This window comes from Cynocephalus volans, chromosome 1 (assembly GCF_027409185.1).
Source record: "Cynocephalus volans isolate mCynVol1 chromosome 1, mCynVol1.pri, whole genome shotgun sequence".
NCBI classification, from domain to species: domain Eukaryota; kingdom Metazoa; phylum Chordata; class Mammalia; order Dermoptera; family Cynocephalidae; genus Cynocephalus; species Cynocephalus volans.
This window is the reverse complement of record NC_084460.1, coordinates 281,818,303-281,840,517: the sequence shown is the minus strand read 5'-3', so window position 1 is coordinate 281,840,517 and position 22,215 is coordinate 281,818,303. Positions and strand designations below refer to the sequence as shown.

The following is a 22,215-nucleotide window of genomic DNA, read 5'->3' as shown; positions in this document are numbered from 1 at the left end:
AACTTGTGTATAATATAAGGATCGGCCCATGGCTCACTTGGGAGAGTGTGGTGCTGATAACACCAAGGCCATGGGTTTGGATCCCATATAGGGATGGCCATTTAGCTCATTCACTTCGGAGAGCATGGTGCTGACACCAAGTCAAGGGTTAAGATCCCCTTACCGGTCATCTTTTGAGGAAAAAATAAAATAACCTTGTGTTTAATATAAACAAATAAATATTAATGAAAGAGAAAAAAATTCATATAACCTGAGTTTTCTGATTAAAAGGATTTACTAGGTGCCTCGCACAATGAATGAGAAAAAACCCCCACCAAGTCACATCATTGTGCATTTTGAAACTAAAGATAAAGAGAAGATTAAAATGTTTAAATGTCTGTGTACATATAAAGCCTAAAAGAATCTTAAAAAAATTACTAGAGCTAATAATGAATTTGCTAAGGTCCCAGATGACAAGGTCAATGTACATAGTGCAATTATATTTATATATAGTATATATATAATACAGACTGGTAACAAAAAGAGGAAAATGAAAAAAATTTAAAGTACCACTTATATTAGCATTTAAAAAACTCCATAAAATATTTAGGGATAAATTGAACAAAATGTGTACAAGATCTGTGTACTAAAACTACAAAACATTCTCTGCAAAAAATTAAAGAAGTCCTAAATTGAGAACATATCATGCTAATGGACTGGAAGACTTAATATTAAGATACCAGTTTTCTCCAAATAGATCTATGGATTCAATATAATCCAAATTGAAATCCCATTTGGATATTCATAAAAATTGATAGTAGATGCTAAAATTTATCTGGAAATGTAGTCAAAGCCGTGTAGAAAAGAGGAGCAGGCCTGGAGAACAGGATGGAACAAGACAACAAAGGGGTCCAGTAGAGAGGTCTCCCAGAAAGAAAATAATTTAAGAGATTTATTTTCACTCACAATGAATGTGAGTGTATTGAGAGAGATGCTTGGGACTGATAAAATGGTAAGTACATGGAAAATCCTATCCTCAATTCCAGGGAAAGGAAACTTCTACAAAGAAAAGAAACGTAAGCACTGTACTGAAGTACGGGTAATATTTTACAAGTCATTCTAACAAAAATATTGAGTGCTGATTTAATCAAAAAGTGTGGTATCCGTGTCCTGGGAGAATGGGTAAGGCAGTGTTTGTGTTTTTGTGGACAGGAGTAAAAAAAGACTGAGTGAGCATTAAATTCTCATAAGACAAAAGAGAAAGTTATCAGATGATACTTAAAGCTGAGGGAGGAGTGGGGCAGAAATTAAGAACTAGCAGAATAAGTATATACTTCGATGAAACAGCTATGAGAGTTGAAAGTTGTTGCCTTTGCCTACAGAAATTGGGTCTGGAAGGCTGCTGGTTTTCATTATAAGTTTTATATCGTCATTGACGTCTTCAACAACGAGCGTAAAATACTTTGATAAAAAAAGAAGCACTGATTTAAGAAAGTCTGAGTTAACATATTCTGGTTGCTTTTATTTATGTCTTTGATTTCAAGGTTGGAAGAAACATGTTGAATTTGAGAACAGAATACCAGGACGATAGAAGGAATGGTGTGGGAGCTCAGCTGTTGGCCCTTGTGGCTTTCTGGGTCCAGCCCATGGTGGCCCGTCCACCCTCTGCATGGAAATGGCCGAAGGTTGGACTCCACCACCCTCGGTTAGTGATCACCTCTGGGAAGACACATCTCCAGGAAGACCCTAGACCAAGGAGGAGAGGGTCATTTTACTTCATTTGCATCTGTGAGATTTTTCAGCCCTTGAAAGGTCCTAACAAAAATGCAAGTTGCTGGGAAAGGGGCAATCTTAAACCGCTGCGGCATAAAACTGGATTCTCAAGTAATATTTTTGCTGGAACGAACAAAAATTGACCCCTGGATGGGGGGCAAGGGATGGTGGGGGCTGTGGTTGGTCAGAAGGAAAACGAGTTTAGGGGAAAACAGTAGATTTTGACATAACTACTTGGGGACTAGAACATTTAAAAAAGCTTGTAAAACAAACAGACTAAAAGCCTGAAGAGAAAAAAACAAGAACAAATTTTAACATGTTAAATTCAGCAAGCATTCATATCCCAATCCCTGTCCCCTACCTTATTCTGATGTGTGCCCCTCTCTTTCTACAGTCCTGTCCCCAAGCCTCTCAGCAGTTCCCCAGAGGGTTAGCGGGGCCTGAGGACACCAAAGCCCAACTTCCCCATGTTCCACAGCCTTCCTCCCAAGCTCAGACAGCGTCTGTGCACAGCCAGATGACCCCCCAACCTTGGGGTCACAGTTATTCTTTCCTCACAAAGGTGAGGTACTCTTTCACTGGAGGTTTTCAGAGATTCGAAGGGCCATTGACAGAGGAAGAAGTGTAAGAGGTAATTCCATGATGTGCCAAGAACTCCTTGCTGACGAGGCCACGGGCCGCCAGGATCTTGAGGAGTCCGTGGCGAAAATTTTGGCCAATGAAGGCATAGATGAGGGGGTTGCGGCAGCTGTGGAGGAAGCCCAGAATCTCGGTGGCGTCCAGGGCCCTGTCAATGTCATTGCGGTGCTCACAGGTCTCCTTGATCATCTGGGTCCTCATGAGGGTGTCTGCGACCAGCACCAGGTTGTAGGGCAGCCAGCAGAGCAGGAAGATGAGCATGACAGCAAAGATGACCCGCATGGCCCGGTGCTTCTGCCCCATGTGGGCCTTAAACAGAGTGCGCAGGGTGAATCCGTAGCAGAACACCATGACCAGCAGCGGCAGGATGAAGCCGAAGGTCTGGGGCAGGACCCGCAGCACCATCCGCCATTTTGCTGTGTTGTTTCCCATGTCCTCATAGCACACTGGGCTGGAATAGGGTGGGTAGATGGCCCTACGGAAAACAAAGATGGGCATGGACAGGAGTATGGGCAGTGCCCACATGGCCAGACATATGAACTTGACCAAGTGGCGCTTCTGGGTCAGTGTGCGTGTGGCATGGACAATGGCCAGGTAGCGGTCCACACTGATGCAGGCCAGCAGCAGGATACCGCTGTAGAAGTTGACTTCCTTCAGGAGCGAGACCACCTTGCACAGGGGTGTGCCAAAAATCCAGCCGTTTGCCTTGGAGGCGGCCCAGATGGGCAAGGTCAGGGCAAAGAGCAGGTCGGCAATGGCCAGGTTCAGCAGGTAGACATCGGTGACAGAGCGGCTGACCTTGTTATACAGGATGACCAGCATCACCAGAGAGTTTCCCAGAACGCTCAGCAGGAACACCAGGGCATAGATGACAACCACAATGTACTTGTTGAGTGTCTCAATGTCTCTCCTGCAGGGGCTGGCATCTTCTTCTATAGGTGGCAAGCCAGTGAAATTTAGAAAATCATAATTAGACCCGAACCACCAATTAAATGTGTCATCCGTGGTGCTGGCCATGGTTTGATCTAGTTGAAAGTTAGAAGGAAGGAAATGTGATTTAGTAACTCAGATTTGAGGCACTCAAATCACAGATGTGAGAACAGTTACTGGGACATCGTTTGCTTCTCTGTTGCTTTGGCAACCAGAGATCGCCCCCTTAGCCTCCAACTTGGGCTTCTTTAGAGGCAGCTTCCCCGTGTTACCAACATTCCATAAACCCAGGGCCCGGCCTGAGTATAGAATAAGATGGAATGTCCCCCTCTTTAGGCTTCTCCATCCTCTGCCATGTCTGCCATCAGATGGGAAGACCAGGTTGGTCTCATGCATTCAGGGCAGGGCCAGCAATGAGCCAAATGGAGGAGGCAAACCTGCTCCCAGGTGTCCCTTTCTATCTTATTTACCCTCCTATTCTCTCTGATTCATATTTACCCTTTTTGAAATTTACAGAGGGAAGGAGATAATAACAACAAATTGACCCACCACCACTGGCAACCAGGCTGGTGAACACTGAGGAGCGGGCACCAGATGTCCCGGGGTCCTGAGATGACAGCGTAAAAAGAAACAAGAAAACAACAACAAATTGCATTAAGCTGGATTTTAAGCCCTGTCTTTAACTGAGCAATAAGTATCTTAGTTCTCTGTCTAAAGGAATTTTAAGCATTTTTTTAAAAATTTTTATTTTTTTTTCTTAATTTTATTTTGTCGATATACAATGTGGTTGATTATTGTGGCCCTTTACCGAAACCCCCCTCCCTCTCAACAATGTCCTTTCTGTTTGCTTGTCGTATCAACTTCAAGGAATTGTAGTTGTTATGTCTTCTTCCCCCCCCAACCCCCGGTTTTTTTTTTGTGTGTGTGTGAATTTATTTATTTATATTTAGCTCCCATCAATAAGTGAGAACATGTGGTATTTCTCTTTCTGTGCCTGACTTGTTTCACTTAATATAATTCTCTCAAGGTCCATCCATGTTGTTGCAAATGGCAGTATTTCATTCTTTTTTATAGCTGAGTAGTATTCCATTGTGTAGATATACCACATTTTCCGATCCACTCATCCGATGATGGACATTTGTGCTGGTTCCAACTCTTGGCTATTGTAAAGAGTGCTGCAATGAACACTGGGGGACAGGTATACCTTCAACTTGATGATTTCCATTCCTCTGGGTATATTCCCAGAAGTGGGATAGCTGGGTCATATGGTAGATCTACCTGCAATTGTTTGAGGAACCGCCATACCATTTTCCATAGAGGCTGCACCATTTTGCAGTCCCACCAACAATGTATGAGAGTTCCTTTTTCTCCGCAACCTCGCCAACATTCATCTTTCAGAGTCTTTTGGATTTTAGCCATCCTAACTGGGGTGAGATGGTATCTCAGTGTAGTTTTGATTTGCATTTCCCAGATGCTGAGTGATGTTGAGCATTTTTTCATATGTCTGTTGGCCATTTGTATATCTTCCATAAAGAAATGCCTACTTAGCTCTTTTGCCCATTTTTTAATTGGGTTGCTTGTTTTTTTCTTGTAAAGTTGTTTGAGTTCCTTGTATATTCTGGATATTAATTCTTTGTCAGATGTATATTTTGCAAATATTTTCTCCCACTCTGTTGGTTGTCTTTAAACTCTGTTAATTGTTTCTTTTGCTGTGCAGAAGCTTTTTAGTTTGATATAATCCCATTTGTTTATTTTTCCTTTGGTTGCCCATGCTTTTGGGGTCATATTCATGAAGTCTGTGTCCAGTCCTATTTCCTGAAGTGTCTCTCCTATGTTTTCTTTAAGAAGTTTTATTGTTTCAGGGTGTATATTTAATTCTTTAATCCATTTTGAGTTGACTTTAGTATATGGTGAAAAGTATGGGTCTAGTTTCATTCTCCTGCATGTTGATATCCAGTTCTCCCAGCACCATTTGCTAAAGAGGCAGTCTCTTCCCCAGTGTATAGGCTTGGTCCCTTTGTCAAAGATCAGACGGCTGTAGGTGTGTGGGTCAATTTCTGGATTCTCTGTTCTATTCCATTGACCAGTGTGTCTGTTTTTATGCCAGTACCATACTGTTTTGGTTATTATAGCTTTGTAGTATAGTTTAAAGTCAGGTAGTGTTATGCCTCCAGATTTATTTATTTTGCTCAGCATTGCTTTGGCTATGCGTGGTCTTTTGTTATTCCATATAAATGTCTGGATAGTTCTTTCCATTTCTGAGAAAAATGTCATTGGAATTTTGATGGGGATTGCATTTAATTTGTATATCACTTTGGGTAGTATTTTCACTATGTTGATTCTTCCAATCCAAGAGCATGGAATATCTTTCCATCTTCTTGTATCCTCTCTAGTTTCTCTCAGGAGTGGTTTGTAGTTCTCATTATAGAGATTTTTCACATCCTTGATTAACTCAATTCCTAAGTATTTTTATTTTTTTGGTGGGTATTGTAAATGGGCAGGCTTTCTTGATTTCTCTTTCTGCATGTTCACTATTGGAGAATAGAAATGCTACTGATTTTTGTGTGTTGATTTTGTATCCTGCTACTGTGCTGAAGTCATTTATCACCTCCAAGAGTTTTTTTGTAGAGGCTTTAGGCTGTTCAATACATAGGATCATGTCATCTGCAAACAAGGACAGTTTGACTTCATCTTTTCCAATCTGGATGCCCTTTATTTCCTTCTGTTCTCTGATTGCTCTAGCTAGTACTTCCAACACTATGTTGAATAGGAGTGGTGAGAGTGGGCATCTTTGTCTGGTTCCTGGTCTTAAAGGAAAAGCTTTCAGCTTTTCCCCATTCAGGATGATATTGGCAGTGGGTTTATCATATATGGCGTTAATTATATTGAGATACTTTCCATCTATACCTAACTTACAGAGGGTCTTTGTCATGAATGAGTGTTGAATTTTGTCAAATGCTTTTTCAGCATCTATAGAAATGATCATATGGTCCTTGTGTTTGAGTTTATTAATATGGTGTATCACATTTATTGATTTGCGTATGTTGAACCAACCTTGCATCCCTGGGATGAATCCCACTTGATCGTGGTGAATAATTTTACGTATGTGTTGCTGTATTCTGTTTGCTAGTATTTTAGTGAGGATTTTTGCATCTATATTCATCAAGGATATTGGCCTGTAGTTTTCTTTCTTGGTTATATCTTTAGCTGGTTTTGGTATCAGGATGATGTTTGCTTCATAGAATGAGTTTGGGAGATTTGTGTCTGTTTCAATCTTTTGGAATAGTTTGTAAAGAATCGGTGTCAATTCCTCTTTGAATGTTTGGTAAAATTCTGCTGTGAATCCATCTGGTCCTGGGCTTTTCTTTGTTGGGAGCTTTCTGATAAGAGCTTCAATCTCCTTTATTGTTATTGGTCTGTTCAGATTTTCTACATCTTTGTGGCTCAGTTTTGGGAGCTTGTGTGTGTCCAGAAATTTATCCATTTCCTTCAGATTTTCAAACTTGTTGGCGTATAGTTGTTTATAGTAGTCTCGAATGATTCCTTGTATTTCAGATGAATCAGTTGTAATATCACCTTTTTCATTTCTAATTTTTGTTATTTGAATCTTCTCTCTTCTTTTTTTTGTTAGCCATGCTAATGGTTTGTCAATTTTATTTATCTTTTCAAAAAACCAACTTTTTGATTCATTGATCTTTTGTATTGTTTTTTGGGTTTCAATTTCATTCAGTTCTGCTCTGATCTTAATGATTTCTTTCTGTCCGCTAACTTTAGGTTTGGATTGTTCTTGTTTTTCTAGATCTTTAAGGTGAAGTGTTAGGTTGTTCACTTGCCATCTTTCCATTCTTCTGTGCTGAGCATTTAATGCAATAAATTTCCCCCTTAATACTGCTTTTGCAGTATCCCACAGGTTTTGGTATGATGTATCATTATTTTCATTAGTTTCAATAAATTTTATGATTTCCTGCTTGATTTTTTCTTGGACCCATGTGTCATTAAGTAGAATGCTGTTTAATTTCCATGTGTTTGTATAGTTTCCAGAATTTCGTTTGTTATTGATTTTTAGTTTTAATCCATTATGGTCTGAGAAAATACATGGGATAATTCCAATTTTTTTGAATTTGTTGAGACTTGATTTGTGACCTAATATGTGATCTATCCTGGAGAATGATCCATGTGCTGATGAGAAGAATGAATATTCTGAGGTTGTTGGATGGAACGTTCTGTAGATATCTGCCATGTCCAATTGGTCTAGAGTATTGTTTAGATCTTGTGTTTCTCTACTGATTCTTTGCCTAGATGATCTGTCCAATATTGACAGTGGGGTGTTCAGGTCCCCTGCTATTATGGTGTTAGTGTCTATTTCCTTCTTTAGGACTAATAGAGTTTGTTTTATAAATCTGACTGCTCCAACATTGGGTGCGTACATATTTATGATTGTTATGTCTTCTTGATGGATCAGTCCTTTTATCATTATGTAGTGTCCCTCATTGTCTCTTTTTATGGTTTTTAGTTTAAATTCTACTTTGTCAGATATAAGAATAGCTATTCCAGCTCGTTTTTCTTTTCTGTTTGCATGGTAAATCTTTTTCCATCCTTTCACTCTTAGTTTATGTGAGTCTCCATGGGTGAGGTGGGTCTCTTGAAGGCAGCATATAGTTGGGTCCTCCTTTTTTATGCAGTCAGCTAGTCTGTATCTTTTGATTGGGGGAATTTAAGCCTTTTACATTAAGAGTTGTTATTGAAAAGTGTTGATTTATTCCTAGCATTTTATTGAATGTTGTTTGGTTGTCTTAGGTGTCTTTTGTTCCTTGCTTTCTGATTTACTGTTTGTTTTCTGTGTTTGTTGGTTCCTTAGGTTGTAGATAGCTTTTTTGTTTGTTTGTTTTCTCTTCATGAATGCCATTTTTATTATACTAGTGGGTTTAGATTTTTCTTGGGTTTTTATGGCAGTGGTATTTTTTTTTTCAGAAACCAAATGCTGTACTCCCTTGAGAATTTCCTGTAAGTGTGGTTGTGTGGTGGTGAACTGCCGCAGGTCTTGTTTGTCTGAGTAATATACTATTTGCCCTTCATTTCGGAAGGATAGCCTTGCAGGGTAGAGTATTCTTGGCTGACAATCTCTGTCTTTTAGTATTTTGAATATATCATCCCATCCCTTTCTGGCTTTTAGGGTTTGTGATGAAAAGTCTGATGTTAGCCTGATTGGGGCTCCCTTACAGGTGATTTGATGCTTCTCTCTTGCAGCTTTTAAGATTCTCTCTTTGTCTTTGAGTTTTGCCAATTTTACTATAACATGTCTTGGAGAAGACCTTTTTGGGTTGAATACGTTTGGAGATCGTTGAGCTTCCTGGATCTGAAGATCTGTGATTTTTCCTATACCTGGGAAGTTTTCTGCCACTATTTTGTTGAATATGTTTTCAATGCAATCTCCTTTTTCCTCCCTTTCTGGAATACCCAGGACTCGGATATTTGAGCGCTTAAGGTTGTCTGATATCTCTCTCAGATTTTCTTCAATGCCTTTGATTCTTTTTTCTTTTTTTTGTCTGCTTGTGTTATTTCAAACAGCCCATCTTCAAGTTCAGAGGTTCTCTCTTCAACTTCCACAAGCTTGCTGGTTAAACTCTCTGTTGTGTTTTTTATTTCGCTGAATAACTTCTTCAGTTCGGCAAGTTCTGCTACTTTTTTTTTCAGGGCATTGATATCCTTGTACATTTCCTCTTTCAGGTCCTGTATACTTTTCCTCGTTTCATCATGATGTCTAGCTGAGTTTTCTTGTATCTCATTCAGTTTCCTTAGAATTATCACTCGAAATTCCTTGTCAGTCATTTCAAGGGCTTCTTGCTCTATAGGATCTGGAGCTTGAGATTTATTATCTTTGGGTGGTGTACTTTCTTGATTTTTCGTATTTCTTGTATCTTTTCTTTGATGTTTATTCATTGTGGCAGGGGGTTTCACAGTCCACAGGTTTGACACTATTGTCTGACTCAGATGTTGCTGTGGTTGCCAATTTGGTATGGCTACCTCAGTGACTACTCAGTTGGCCACTAGTGCCTTGCGTGTGTGGTTGCCTCGGGTCTTGGGCCTCTCCGGGGAGCCACCTCCCTGGTCAGCTTGGACTCTGCCGGGCTGCTGATTGACGGGGCGGTACCGCAGGGTCAGACCCAGTTTCAAAAGGTGATGGTTGTCTTTAGAAAGAAGTGCATGGGGGCTGGCTAGTTAGCTCAGTTGGTTAGAGAATGGTGGTCAAGGGTTTGGATCTCCATACCAGCCAGCTGATTTCCTTGATCTTCCTTGAGAGATTAAGCATGTTCTTGCCTCTACTTTCTGTGCCCTCTGCTGGGAATGCTCTTCCCCCAGTTATTCACAACAGTTCCTGAAATCAGGATTTTGAAGAGATAAATGTACTTCCATGATCATTGTAGCATTATTCTTAATAGCCAAGTCATGGAAACCTGGGAAAGAGCCATTTCCTCCTCTTCTTTCTTTCTTCTTCCTCTGGGCTTCTGAATGTGCCCGTTGCCATGCTCGATCCACTTCCGAGTCTGCCAGAATTTTAAGCATTTGAGAGGACAAAGTCTCCATCCCTGTCACTGAAATCCCCTCCTAAATATCCCCAGAATACTTTGGCAGTTTTCAAAAAAAATTTTTTTTATTGTGAAACACTTTATTAGAAGAAAATCTTCCCAGGACCAAATATGTGAAGCCTATCAAAACTGAGCTGCTTTGGGGTGGGGTGTGGCTCTGCCCAGACAGCCCCTGAGGAGCCCTCCCACAAACCCCCAGGGCTCCCAGGAGAACAGTCTGAAAACCTCTGCAAAGTTACACACATTGGAAATAAGGATACCTCCCATCCAGTGCTCATTCCATCCTGATTCCACCATTAATGAGCTGTGTGACCCTGAGTGGGTCCTTTTACCTCTATAGATTTGTTTTCTCATCTGCACATTGAGAAAGACTGAGTCGATAACTTCCAATTTTCTTCCAGGTCCCAGGTTCTCTACCTGCCAGTATCTGTATTTTCATAGACCAAGTTTTAGAGCAAAGCAATAAACACCAAGTTAGGGAATTGTAAACCTCTGCCCCACACAAGGGAGAGTTAGGAAAGGAGGGGATGAGGAAGCTGTGGCCTCCTTGTCACCAGCTACAACATTTATGAGGTCAGAGTTGAATTTGTGGTCACAAGAGAGAAGGCAGGAAGCCAGTTTGGAGAAATCCTCCGGTCCCAGAGAAATAGATGCATTTTCTAAAATTAGTAGAACCAATCTTTGCTGACCCAAAGAAAGTCTTGGGGAACAGAGGAAGCTTCCTACCTGAGGCACAGGCCAGGTGTGTCCAACCACAGGAGCCAGCAGCTCAGAGACCAGGTTGGCTTAAGAGTTAGAGGGAACCTGGTGAATAAAGGCAAATAGGGGAACCACATTAGACCACGCCTCCCTTCTAAGCCCCACCTATGTCTACATTTGGGGAAAAACAGATTCAGTCAAGGGATCATGGGTGTCAGAGACTCTTGGGGTCCACATGTCCCAGCATAAGTACCAGGCCTGAAGCTGGGGTTAAGGATCTGTAATCTGGATTCTCTACTGTATGGATGATCATTTTTATTTTCGTACTTTTCTTGAATTTACTTACATTTGTATATCCCTAAGTTCCCTAGTAGATCACCTGTGAAAGCTCCAAGGGCAGCTGGATCTGGAGGACAAGAGCAGAAAAGAATCTTTCACTTAGTGGGAGGAAAGAGCCTTTCTCTGGAGGAGGGGGAAAGGCACATGGAGATGAGCTTGGGAGAAGATTTTACCCACTTGAAAAGGTTCTGGCAAGGCGGCCCTTCTACGTGTCTTCTCTAGCCCACCCCCTACTTATAACTGCCCCCTCTTAACCTGATCCATGATGTTCCTAATGGAGAAGCATTTTTCCACTCTCTGCAGAACACCCAGTGCCACAAAGACTGTTGTAACAGATGCAAACTAAATGCCAGTCGATTGGCAAAATGTGGGGTCTCTGTGGGGTGATACTGTTCTTACTACTCTATTAAATATGACGGCTTCCATGCAAGACGTGTGAGCAGCACAATGTGGCTGTTAAGTATATCCACGTTGTCCCTGTGTCAGCTGATGCCAGCATAAGCATCTCAACATTCCTTAGAAGAATCCACTTGGGTCTCAGGACTAAAGTAGAAGAAAAGGAGGTAGAGGAGCGGTTTCTCTCCCCTGTCTGGTGATCAGCCCCATTGTCACACTGACAGGTTCAGGGAAAAGTATGTGACCTAAGATGAGCCAGTGAGGCAAAGGTCGGATGTTTGTTCAATGACTGGAAAAGCAAGTATGTGGTGCTGGTGCAGCTGGAAGCACTATTGCTACCATAAATGCCAAAACTAGCCCAAGGACAAAAACTAACACATGGAGGAAGGCAGAGCTCGGAGAATCACAGAAAGACAGAGCCCTCCAAAGTGATTCAGAAATCCTCACGAAGGACCCAAAAATCTCACTTTGGGACCAGACAGCCCATGATGCCAACGCTGTCTCTACTTTATTGGTTTGTGGTCTTGGAAAAGTTTCTTGACATGTATCAAATGTCACCATCTATAACAATGAGGACAATAACACTTGCCTCCCTGAGCTGTTGTGATGATGAAATGAGATGAGAGCTCGGGCTCCAGAGCCGAAGCAGCTGCATGCAAATCCCAGCTCTGCCCCTGGCTAGTGTGTGCCCTCAGGCAGTGTAGACACTGGCTCCATGCCTCAGTTTTCTCACCTGTAAAGGGAGAATAAAAGTAGGATCTAGTGCATAGGATCGCTTTGAGGATCAGTGAGCTAATACATGCAAATTGACTCACAGATAAATGAATCTAACAGATAAATCTAGCAGATAAATGTTCAGTTACTTTTAGCTGTCTTTAAAAATGATCCCCCATGCTCTTGCTGGGAATGTGTAGCAAACGCACTAAAAATGGTGACTCTGTCACTCTGAAATCCCACTTGACATGATGAAAGGTAGGAAGCCAGGGGGTTGGGGGCAGAAGAAAGGAAGGATAAAGCTTACCACAGGGTGTTATAATTATAAAATTTGATGATCATTTCAATGTTCTTCAAAAATAGTTATATGGGACTTCTGGGAAGATAGAGGACTAGAGGTGCCAGGGCACATTCTTCCTGCAGAAGAAGACTGAAATAGGCCCAGCACCATCACTGCCATAGTTGCTGGAGCCATTGTCTAGTCCCAGAATCATTGCCCATCACAGAGCAGCTCCCCACAGAGCAGCAGTCCTGTGGGTGGCTTGTTGCTGTAGCTGCAGACTCTGCAGATGCAAGGGAGGCAGCTGCAATCCTGTTGCCATTACTGCTGCTGCGAGTTAACCCTGCTGCTACCAAGGACACTGCAGACATGAGGCAGGCAGTTATAGCTGTTGGTGCGTTTGCCATCCCTGCAAGGTAACCCCATTGCTGCCAAGGAATGCAGATGCCAGGAAGGCAGTTGTAGCTGGTGCTGCTGCAAGGTAACCCTGCTGCTGCTGCGGACAGTGTAGTTGTGTGTGCTACCACTGTGGACACTGCAGCCAAGTGGGCAGCTACTGCAACCACCACTGCTGCAGTTACTGCCACCACTGGTGCCACCAGGCAGCCACCATCATTGTGCAAGCAGTCCACCGTTGGAGCCACTGCTGTCACATAGGCAGCCCTCCAAAGCCACTGTCACAGCCACCACCACTACAAGGGTGGCCTGCTACTACTGCAGAAGGTGAAGCAGCCACTGCCGATGTGCAGGTGGACTGCCGACCACTTGACTGCATTGACATAAGGAGGTTCAACAGTGGAGTCCAGGGAAGGAGAATAATCATAGTAGTAATGCTTTACCAGATGACTAGACATCAATGTAGAGATACTAGAAATATAAAAAAAACAAGAAAATATGAGTCCACCAAAGGAATACAATAACTGTCAAGTACCAGACCCCATAAAACAGGAAACCCTTGAAATGACTGAAAAGGAATTATGAACAAAAATCTTAAGGAAACTCAATGAGATACAAGAAGGTGCAGTTAGATGACACAATGAAATGAACAAAACTATCCAGGATATGAAGGAGAAAATTTACAGAGATTAGTACTTTAAAAAGAATGTAGCAGAACTCATGGAACTGAAGGAGTCATTCAATGCAATAAAAAACACAACTGAGAGCTTAAGCAGCAGACTAGAGCAAGCAGGAGAAAGAATTTCTGATCTTGAAGACAGTCTCTTTGAAATAACTCAGGCAGACACACACACACATACACTCAGAAAAAATAATTTAAAAAAATGAAGAAATCTAGGCAAGATAGCAGACAACCTTAAGCACACATATCATGGGTGTTGCTGAAGGAGATGAGAAAAGAAAAGACATTGAGAACACATTCAACAAAATAATAGCTGAAAATTTCCCAGGTATAGGGAGAGACATGGACCTTCATTCAGGAAGCTCGAAGATCCCCAAATAGATTCAATCCAAAAAGGTCCTCTCCAATACACATTATAGTCAAACTGGCAAAACTCAAAGGCAAAGAGAGAATCCTAAAAACAGCAAGAGAAAAGCATCCAGTCCCCATCAGACTAACAGCGGACTTCTCAGCAGAAACTCTACAGGCCAGAAGAGAATGGGATGATATATTCAAAACAGTAAAAGAAAAAAAAAAAAAAAAAAAAAAAAAACCAAACCTGCCAGACAAGAATAGTATATCCAGGTAGGGTATCCTTCACAAATGAAGGAGAAATAGTGTATTTCCCAGACAAACAAAAACTGCAGGAGTTCACCACCACATGACCAGCCCTACCAGAAATCCTCAAGGAAGTCCTGCATCTGGAATCCAAAAAATGATAATCACTACCATGAATACACAAGAAAGAATAAAACTCACTGGTAGAACAAAAACACAGAGAAAGAAACTTTATCTTACCACCTCCAAAACCAAGAAACACTGAAGACAAACAATAAAAGGGAAATAAAGGAACAAAAGATATTTAAAACATCCAAATGAAAATTGATAAAATGCCATGAGTAAGACAATACCTTTCAGTAACAACCCTAAAAGGAAATGGATTGAATTCCCCACTCAAAAGACACAGACTGGCTGACTGGATTAAAAAGCTAGACCCAGCTATATGCTGTCTACAAGACACTCGCCTCACCTGTAAAGACACACACAGACTAATAATGAAGGGATGGAAAAAGATATAGCACACAAATGGAAATCAAAAACAAGCAGGAGTAGCTATTCTTATATTGGATAAAATAGACTTTAAACCAAAAACTACAAAAAGAGACAAAGAAGGCCATTATATAATGATAATGGAATCTATCTAGCAAGAAGACATAACAATCATAAATATGTATGCACCCAACATTGGAGCACCCAGATATATAAAGCAAATACTATTAGACCTAAGGAAAGAGACAGACCCAAATACAATAATAGTTGGGGACCTGAACACCCCTCTCTCACCACTGAGCAGATCAACAGTTCAATAAATCAACAAAAGACCAATTGCACCTGGCAGATTTCTACAGAACATTTCACCCAACAAGTACGGCATATGCATTCTTCTCATCAGCACATGGAACATTCTCCACGATAGACCACACGTTAGGTCACAAATCAAGTCTCAGCAAGTTTAAAAAAACCAAAACCATTTCAAATATTTTCAGGTCACAAGGGATTAAAACTAGAAATCAATAACAAGCCTTCTCCATGTGTCTTCACGAGGCGGAGAGAAAGAGAGCAAGCCCTAGTGTCTTCGTCTTCTTATAAGGACACTAGTCCCATCTCAGGGGCTTCACTCTCGTAACCTCATCTAAACCTAATCCCCTCTCCTACTAAGGCCCCGCCTCCAAATACCATCACACTCGGAGTTAGGACTTCAATAAATACATTTTTGGAGGGACACAAAGTTTGAGTCCAGAAAAAGCAACATGTCACAGTTTGACTTAATCTATTTCCTTCCCTGATAGCTTTCTCTTACATATCCGTATTGCAAGGTTCTAGTAAATTCTATAAAACTTGTATCTGTCTGTTTTAGTCCGTTTTGTGTTGCTATAACAGAATTATCTGAGACTGGGTAATTTATAAAGAAGAGAGGTTTATTTGGCTCATGATTCTGGGACAGCTGCGTCTGGCATGAGCTTCAGGCTGCTTCTACTCATGGTGGAAAGTGGCAGGCTGCCAGTGGGTACGAGCAGATCACATGGCTAGAGGAAGCAATAGAGAGAGAGAGGAGGTGCCAGGGTCCTATAAACAATAAGCTCACCTGGGAACTAATAGAGCAAGAACTCACTCATTACTCCCCCACACCCCGCACCGCAGGGAGAGCACTAATCCATTCATGAGGGATCAGCCCCCATGACTCAATCAGTTTCCAACACTGCCACATTGGGGATCAAATTTCCACATGAGTTTTGGAGGGGAAAACACATCCAAACTCCATCACTGTCTTTGGTGTAGGCTTGCTTATTTTACATGCAGCCAACTGTCCTGAGCTCTACCTTGTGTGCCCAAGCAGCAGAGTCAACATTCTGTCTGACAGACTCAGATGCAAAAGTAGTGTCCTTGACTGAAGTAAAAATAAACTGCAGAAATGCTTAGGGAGGGCAGAGGGGTTGGAGACAGGAACTGGGCTGATGGAAGACGGGAAGAAAACTTTTCCTTAGTAGCTTTTAATATATATATTTTTATTTTCTAAACATGTGAAAGAGTTCCCATTACACATTTTAAATGTAAAAAATAATCTTAAAATGTTAGAAAGTGATAACTTGGACATGGTGATGGGAAGTCTGCAGAGCCCCTGAGAGGCCTGCTTGAAGCTCTGGAGGCTGCAGGCACTTCTCTGGCTGCTCTGTCTTCACTTCCAGCCAGAGAGCCAGAAAGACCTTTAGCCAGTACCAGGGAGCACCTTTCTGGGCTGGGCTTGGAGACCCGCCATTGTCTTTATTCCCTCTGCTCCAGACACTCCCAATCTGCTCACCCAAAGCTCTCTAGGGCCTTGTCTCTTTGCTGTCATTGGACTGTCTAGCTGCCTGCACTCAGTCCCTCCACTACAAGTCAGGGTGTCCTGGCCTCTCCTCTGTCCTCATTGTTTCTAAATGCAATTCCAAAGAGATCCACAAATGAACTTTTCCACTTTCCTAGGCACCAAAGGAAACTTGACCCATGGTTTTAATTTCATTCTGGCAGTGAATTCTCATCAACTTGCATTGATGGTTGAAACCAACTTACTTGCCCCAAGAACACTGCATTATTTTTCATTTAAATGAAGACCCCTGACTTATTCTATAATATACACATATCCAGCTTCCTGCTGAAATCACTTCTCCCTGTGCTGATGCCACAGGCCCCAATTCAGTCTGCAGATGAGTTTCTTTGGGAGCACAGGATTGATCTATTTGTTCATTGAAATTAGAATTGGTTTTCAACTTTTAAAAATTGAGACTTTTTTACATTAAAAGAAAAATCTGTATATGCTGTCCTTTAAAATTTGGAATATCTGGCAACAATGAGACCATGGAAAAAATTGGCTAAACCTGCCCTAAAAATACAGCCACACTCACACCATTGTTTGATTTTCAACAAAAGTTCCAAAGCAACCCAATGGGAAAAGGAAGGTTTTATCAAGAATAAGGTGCTGGAACAACTAGATATGGGAAAAATATGAACCTTAACCCCTACATCTTACGCAAAAATGATTTTGAGGTGGATTATAGACCTAAATGTAAAAGTCAAAATTATAAAGCTTTTAGAAGAAAACAGTGAACATCTCTGTGACTTGGGAGTAAGCAAAGGTTTCTTAGACAAATCAAAGGATGCAAGAACCATAGAAGAGAAAGTTTGACAAGTTCGACTTCATCAAAATTCAAACTTTCTGTCCATGTACTGGCCAGCCTCCAGGAAAAACAAAACAAAACTAAACTTTCTGCTCTTCAAAAAGACACCATTAAAAGAAGGAATAAAAAAGCCACAGTGTGGGAGAAAATAACTGACCAAAAAACTGGCATCCAGGATATATAAAGAGCTCCAATGATAATAAAAGTCATAAAAGGCAACCCAAAAAAGTGGGCAAAAAAATGGAACAGACACTTCAAAAAGAAGATCTACAAACAGCCAATATGTACATAAAAAAATGCTCAACATCATTGCTCATCAGGGAAATGCATATTAAAATCACAATGGAAACACCGTTACACAATCGCCAGATGTCTAAAAACAAAAAGAATGACAACATCAAGTTCTACCGAGGACGTGGAGCAACTGGAACTCTCACGCGTGGCTGGTGGGAATGTAAATGGTGCAGCTGCTCTGGTCAAAGATCTGACGCTAAATATGAAGCTAACTGTTCCTGCTCTCTGACCCAGCAATGCCACTCCTAGGAATATACCAAAGAGAAGAGAAAATATATGTCCATGAAAATATTAATAGTTTTATTCATAACAGCCCAAAATGAAAAAACAACTCATCTGTCCCTCAATAAGAGGATGGAGAACCAAATGGTGGTATATTTATATATTGGAATATTCATGCAATGGAATACTTCTTGTCAATAAAAAGGAATGAACTACTAAAATATCACACAGTACCCCATACATATGTACAATTATTACGTGTCAATTAGAATTTTTTTTAAAAAAAGGAATGAACTACTAATGTACTAAACAACATGAATGTATCTTAATATATGCTGAGTTAAAGAAGCCTTCTGCTTTTTTAATTAATTAATTAATTAATTAATTAATTAATTTTTAAAGATGACCGGTAAGGGGATCTTAACCCTTGACTTGGTGTTGTCAGCACCACGCTCAGCCAGTGAGCAAACCGACCATCCCTATATGGGATCCGAACCCGGGGCCTTGGTGTTATCAGCACCACACTCTCCCGAGTGAGCCACGGGCCGGCCAGAAGCCTTCTGCTTTTATGAAGTTCTAGACCAAGCAAAACTTGTCTATGGTAGAAAATAATCACAGCAGTAGTTACCTTTGGGAGGATGAAGGCAGAGACAAACTGGAGGCAGGGGGACAGGAGGAGATTTTTAGGATGATAGTAATATTTTCTATATGGATGGGGGTCAGGTTGCACAGGAGCACCAATTTGTCAAAATAGCGAATATATACTTAAGATTTGTGCACCTCATTGTATATACATTTTACATCAAAATAAAAAGTTGTAAACAAATATTGATCTCTAATTAATGATATATATGCTGATGTAAGTAGGGAGAAGCATACTGCTGTCTGTAATTGACTTTGAAACACATCAAAAATTAAAATGATTGATGGATATAGGGATGGCTAGATGGCTAGATATGAGATAAAGCAAGTAAAATATTAATGGCAGAGTCTAGGTAGTAGGTATACGGGCATACACTCTAAAATTCTTTCAACTTTGCTTTATGTTTGAAATTTTTCACAATAAGATGTTGGGGGGGCCTAGCTGGCATTCAGCCTTGACCAACTCCTTTAAACAGGGTGTGTACCTCCATTTTGCCACACTCCTTGCCCCTCCTTACAGCCTCACGCCCAGACGGCGTCCCTCATTTACGTTACCTGCACCACTCGGTACAGGGATGTTATATCCTAGACTCATACCGCGTATCCTGAATCTCTGGAAAAAGCTGAATGGAATTGTACCAGTCCCACTACTTACCAGTTTTGAGATTCTGGGTAAATTACTTCACCTCTGAGCCTCAGTTTCCTTATCAGCAGGATGAAGTAAACTGTGAATGCAAAGCTCCTGGCACGCAGTTGGGCATCAGGTAAAAGTTAGCTATTATCACACAGTTTAATACATTGAGTTTACAAATGTAGGCAGATAAAGCCATGACTGATTTTCACAGTAAGAAAATCTCTAGCGTTTAGACTCACAGGAGAAAGGCAGGGAGCACTATTTTCCTGGAGATTGCCCCGTTTGCTTTCACTAGAGTTCTTGTCACATAGGAGAAGCTATCTTTATTCAGCATGTGTAACGAGCACCGACTACTACAAACACTACATGTATCTGTGGGCGATGCACAGTCTCTGCCATCCAGGAGCCAAGGGGGTAACTGCATAATAAACATTTGTTCACACTCCCGGGCTGGCAAAGGCTTCCGGGAAGAGGAAACACTCGAGTTGGGTCTTGCAGGATGAATAGGAGTTTTCCAAGTAGACCTGGGGAAAGAGGGCTGCCCAGGCAGAGACAACAGCATGTGCAAAGGCTTCAGAAACTCAGAGGTGAGAGATTGTTTGTATTATTAGCACTCAGGGAAAGCAGATGAGGCTGGAGAAGGACATAGGGACCAACTCACGCCTTGTTATCGATGCTGCAGAGGTGGGTTTTGTGCTGCACGTAAAGAACCACTGGCACATTTAAGGAAGATATTTCTACAGCAGAATGGGGCTAGATTGATGGGAGACCTGAAGCAGAGAGACCAGCCAGGTACCAGCACTGCCCACTGATCAGAAGAACTGCCTGGGACACTTTCAAGCCTTCGGATTCCAGGGTCGTGCCCAGACCTATTGAATCAGAGTCTAGGGGAGGGACCACGAATCTATATAGTTAACAAGCACCCCAGGCTTTCCAACAACCAGGAAAACAGTGCAGGAGATCGTGGCCACCATCCTCTCAAAGGGAATGAAGGCCTGAACTAAGGCACGAGGGGAAGCGGGAGGGGCGTGTTACTTGGGGTTTAGGGAAGGAATCTGCATAATGTGACTAGGGCTTGCACATCAGGGTGAAGACAGGCTGGCATGACCGTGCAGATAGTTGTACCATCCAACAAGACAGGGAATGCAGGAGAAACAGTGAGTTTAGGGAGAGGAGATATTGATTTCTGCTTGGCCAGGAAATCAACAAGATGTTGGCCCTCAAAGTGTTGGGAGCCTGCACAGTCTTAGTAGTGATAAGACCATGAGTGGCTGAGGTTGCCCAGAATAGACTATGGCGTGAGAAGGGGAAGGTCATAGCTCCCAGATGCTTTTATTTTCTCTTGTGCCTCTTCCACAAATCTGTGACTTAAATGTCTCATGTCTTCCAGTCTTGGTAAGTTGTAATCAGGACAATAAATCACAGGCATAAGTTTGGAAATAAACAAGTGGAAAAGTAAACGTTCCCTAGGTCTCTGAAACCCACATGCTTGGCAGAGACAAGCTGCCTTCTGCCTTTCTACTTAACCCAGGACAGAGCTGATGGTGGCACTGACACCCAGAGGAAACCCAGTCTCTCATGCCTTGATTCCCTTTGTCCTCTTTATGCTACTTAAGGAAAAAACACTTTCCTTTGAAGATGATCCCCTTAAAATACAGAAACAGCACAAAGAATACACTAGTTGTCAGAAAATCTGGGTTAGAGTCGCATGAACTTGGGCAACTTAACCTCTCGCAGCCTCCTTGTCCTCTTTGTAAAGTCAGGATAATAATAACTGCTGTAAAGAACAAGTGAGAAGACAAATGTGCCCACAACTCTGCTCCAGGCCAGAAAGAAACGTCAAGTCAAAGGAGAGTGTGAGGAAACGATGCGACAGGCAATCTCGCCAACTGGGGCGAGCAGGCAATGACGAACAGCTTGTCACTTAGGGACCGGATTCCTGACATTGCTCTCACTGCGCCACTCTCTTTGGGCCGCATGGTCCCATCTCTGCTTCTCTCTGTGGGTCTGCACATCCCACGTGGCAGACACAGCAGTTGTCTGTCCTCTACCCATTCGCCTTCCTTCCTCACTAACAGGACCTCAGTTTGATGAGGACCGTCCAAGCCAGTTAGGACCAGGTATTGCCACTTTCCCAGCCTTCCTCTCACCTGGCAGTGGCCACGTACATGACACTGGCAATGAAGCTTAAAGAGAAGACTGCTGAGGACTCCGGGAAAGCTCTTGCTTTTCCTCACTAAAGGGAAAGACACCGCTTGGCACCACTTCCTTTTTTTCCCATTTGGTTGTGATTTCTAGAGCCAGGGCAACCATTCTGAAACTATCAAGAAAAGGGCAAAAGAATCAGAAAGAGGTCAGCCTTGGACATTACTGAGCTTCCGGACCAACATTGGCAGATGTTATGAGTCAAACAGAAAAACCAAAAAAACCCTCACCCCTATGTTTTTAAGCTACGGTGAGTTGGGTTTTTGTTACTTGCAACTGAAGGCACTTTTGACTGATAATATCATCTTATTTGGGGTTTTCCAAACCTTAGTCTTACTCTAACCACCTTTAGCATTTTTGCCATGTTTATTCTCGTTCAGTTTTTTTCTTTAAGTTGATTCATTTTTGTTAACTTAAATACTCACTTTAGCCTTGTAGCTTTCATGTATGAGTTTTATTTTTTCTAATACTCATTAAAATAAATACATAATGATTAAAATTAAAACAGACTCATCATGTACCACCGAAGACCATCTCATTTTTACCATTGGAGAACTTTGCAAAAGCAAAACCAGCTCTGTCTCTGTCTCTGATATTCTTGCTCTAAATTCTAAATTCTAAGGGTCTTTGCCTTCCCTCAGAGTCTTCCCCTGAGTCATATGGCATGTGGGGCCACCCACCCTTCAAGGAACTCTGGGAGATGGAGATGACTGACAGGTCTGTTAACCATACAGATTTCAACTCAAGATTAGTAGTAATGGGAGTATTCAATTGTCTCATTTCAAAACTAAGGTTTCTGCCCACCTGGGGATAAATTAGCAGAACAAGCTTCCTGGTGGAGAATAAATAGGGATACCCAGGCCAGCTGATACTGCTGGTACAACGAAAGCAGGAACCTCCTTCATATGGTTTTGAACACTTTGCTGTGTCCAATTCCCAAATGTAGATTCAGTGCTCATTCAATTATAAATGTACTTTTCAAGTCAGTGGAGGAAAGACACATGGTGTTAGGGTAGTTGGGAAATTATTGGGAATAAATAGTTATATCC

The 22,215-nt window shown here is 41.7% G+C and overlaps 1 protein-coding gene across 1 annotated transcript; it reads right to left on the bottom strand.

Annotated features, from left to right (window-relative positions):
* Nucleotides 1–2,340: 2,340 nt before the first annotated feature.
* On the bottom strand, nt 2,341–3,357 carry LOC134391673 (C-X-C chemokine receptor type 1-like). Its single transcript, XM_063115660.1, has one exon. The coding sequence runs from the start codon at nt 3,211–3,213 to the stop codon at nt 2,341–2,343; it is 873 nt and encodes a 290-aa protein (XP_062971730.1). The 5' UTR covers nt 3,214–3,357.
* Between the last annotated feature and the right edge of the window lie 18,858 nt (nt 3,358–22,215).

Coding starts and splice junctions, on each gene's coding strand:
- LOC134391673 (XM_063115660.1), bottom strand. CDS start 3,213: ATGCTGGTCATCCTGTATAACAAGGTCAGCCGCTCTGTCACCGATGTC.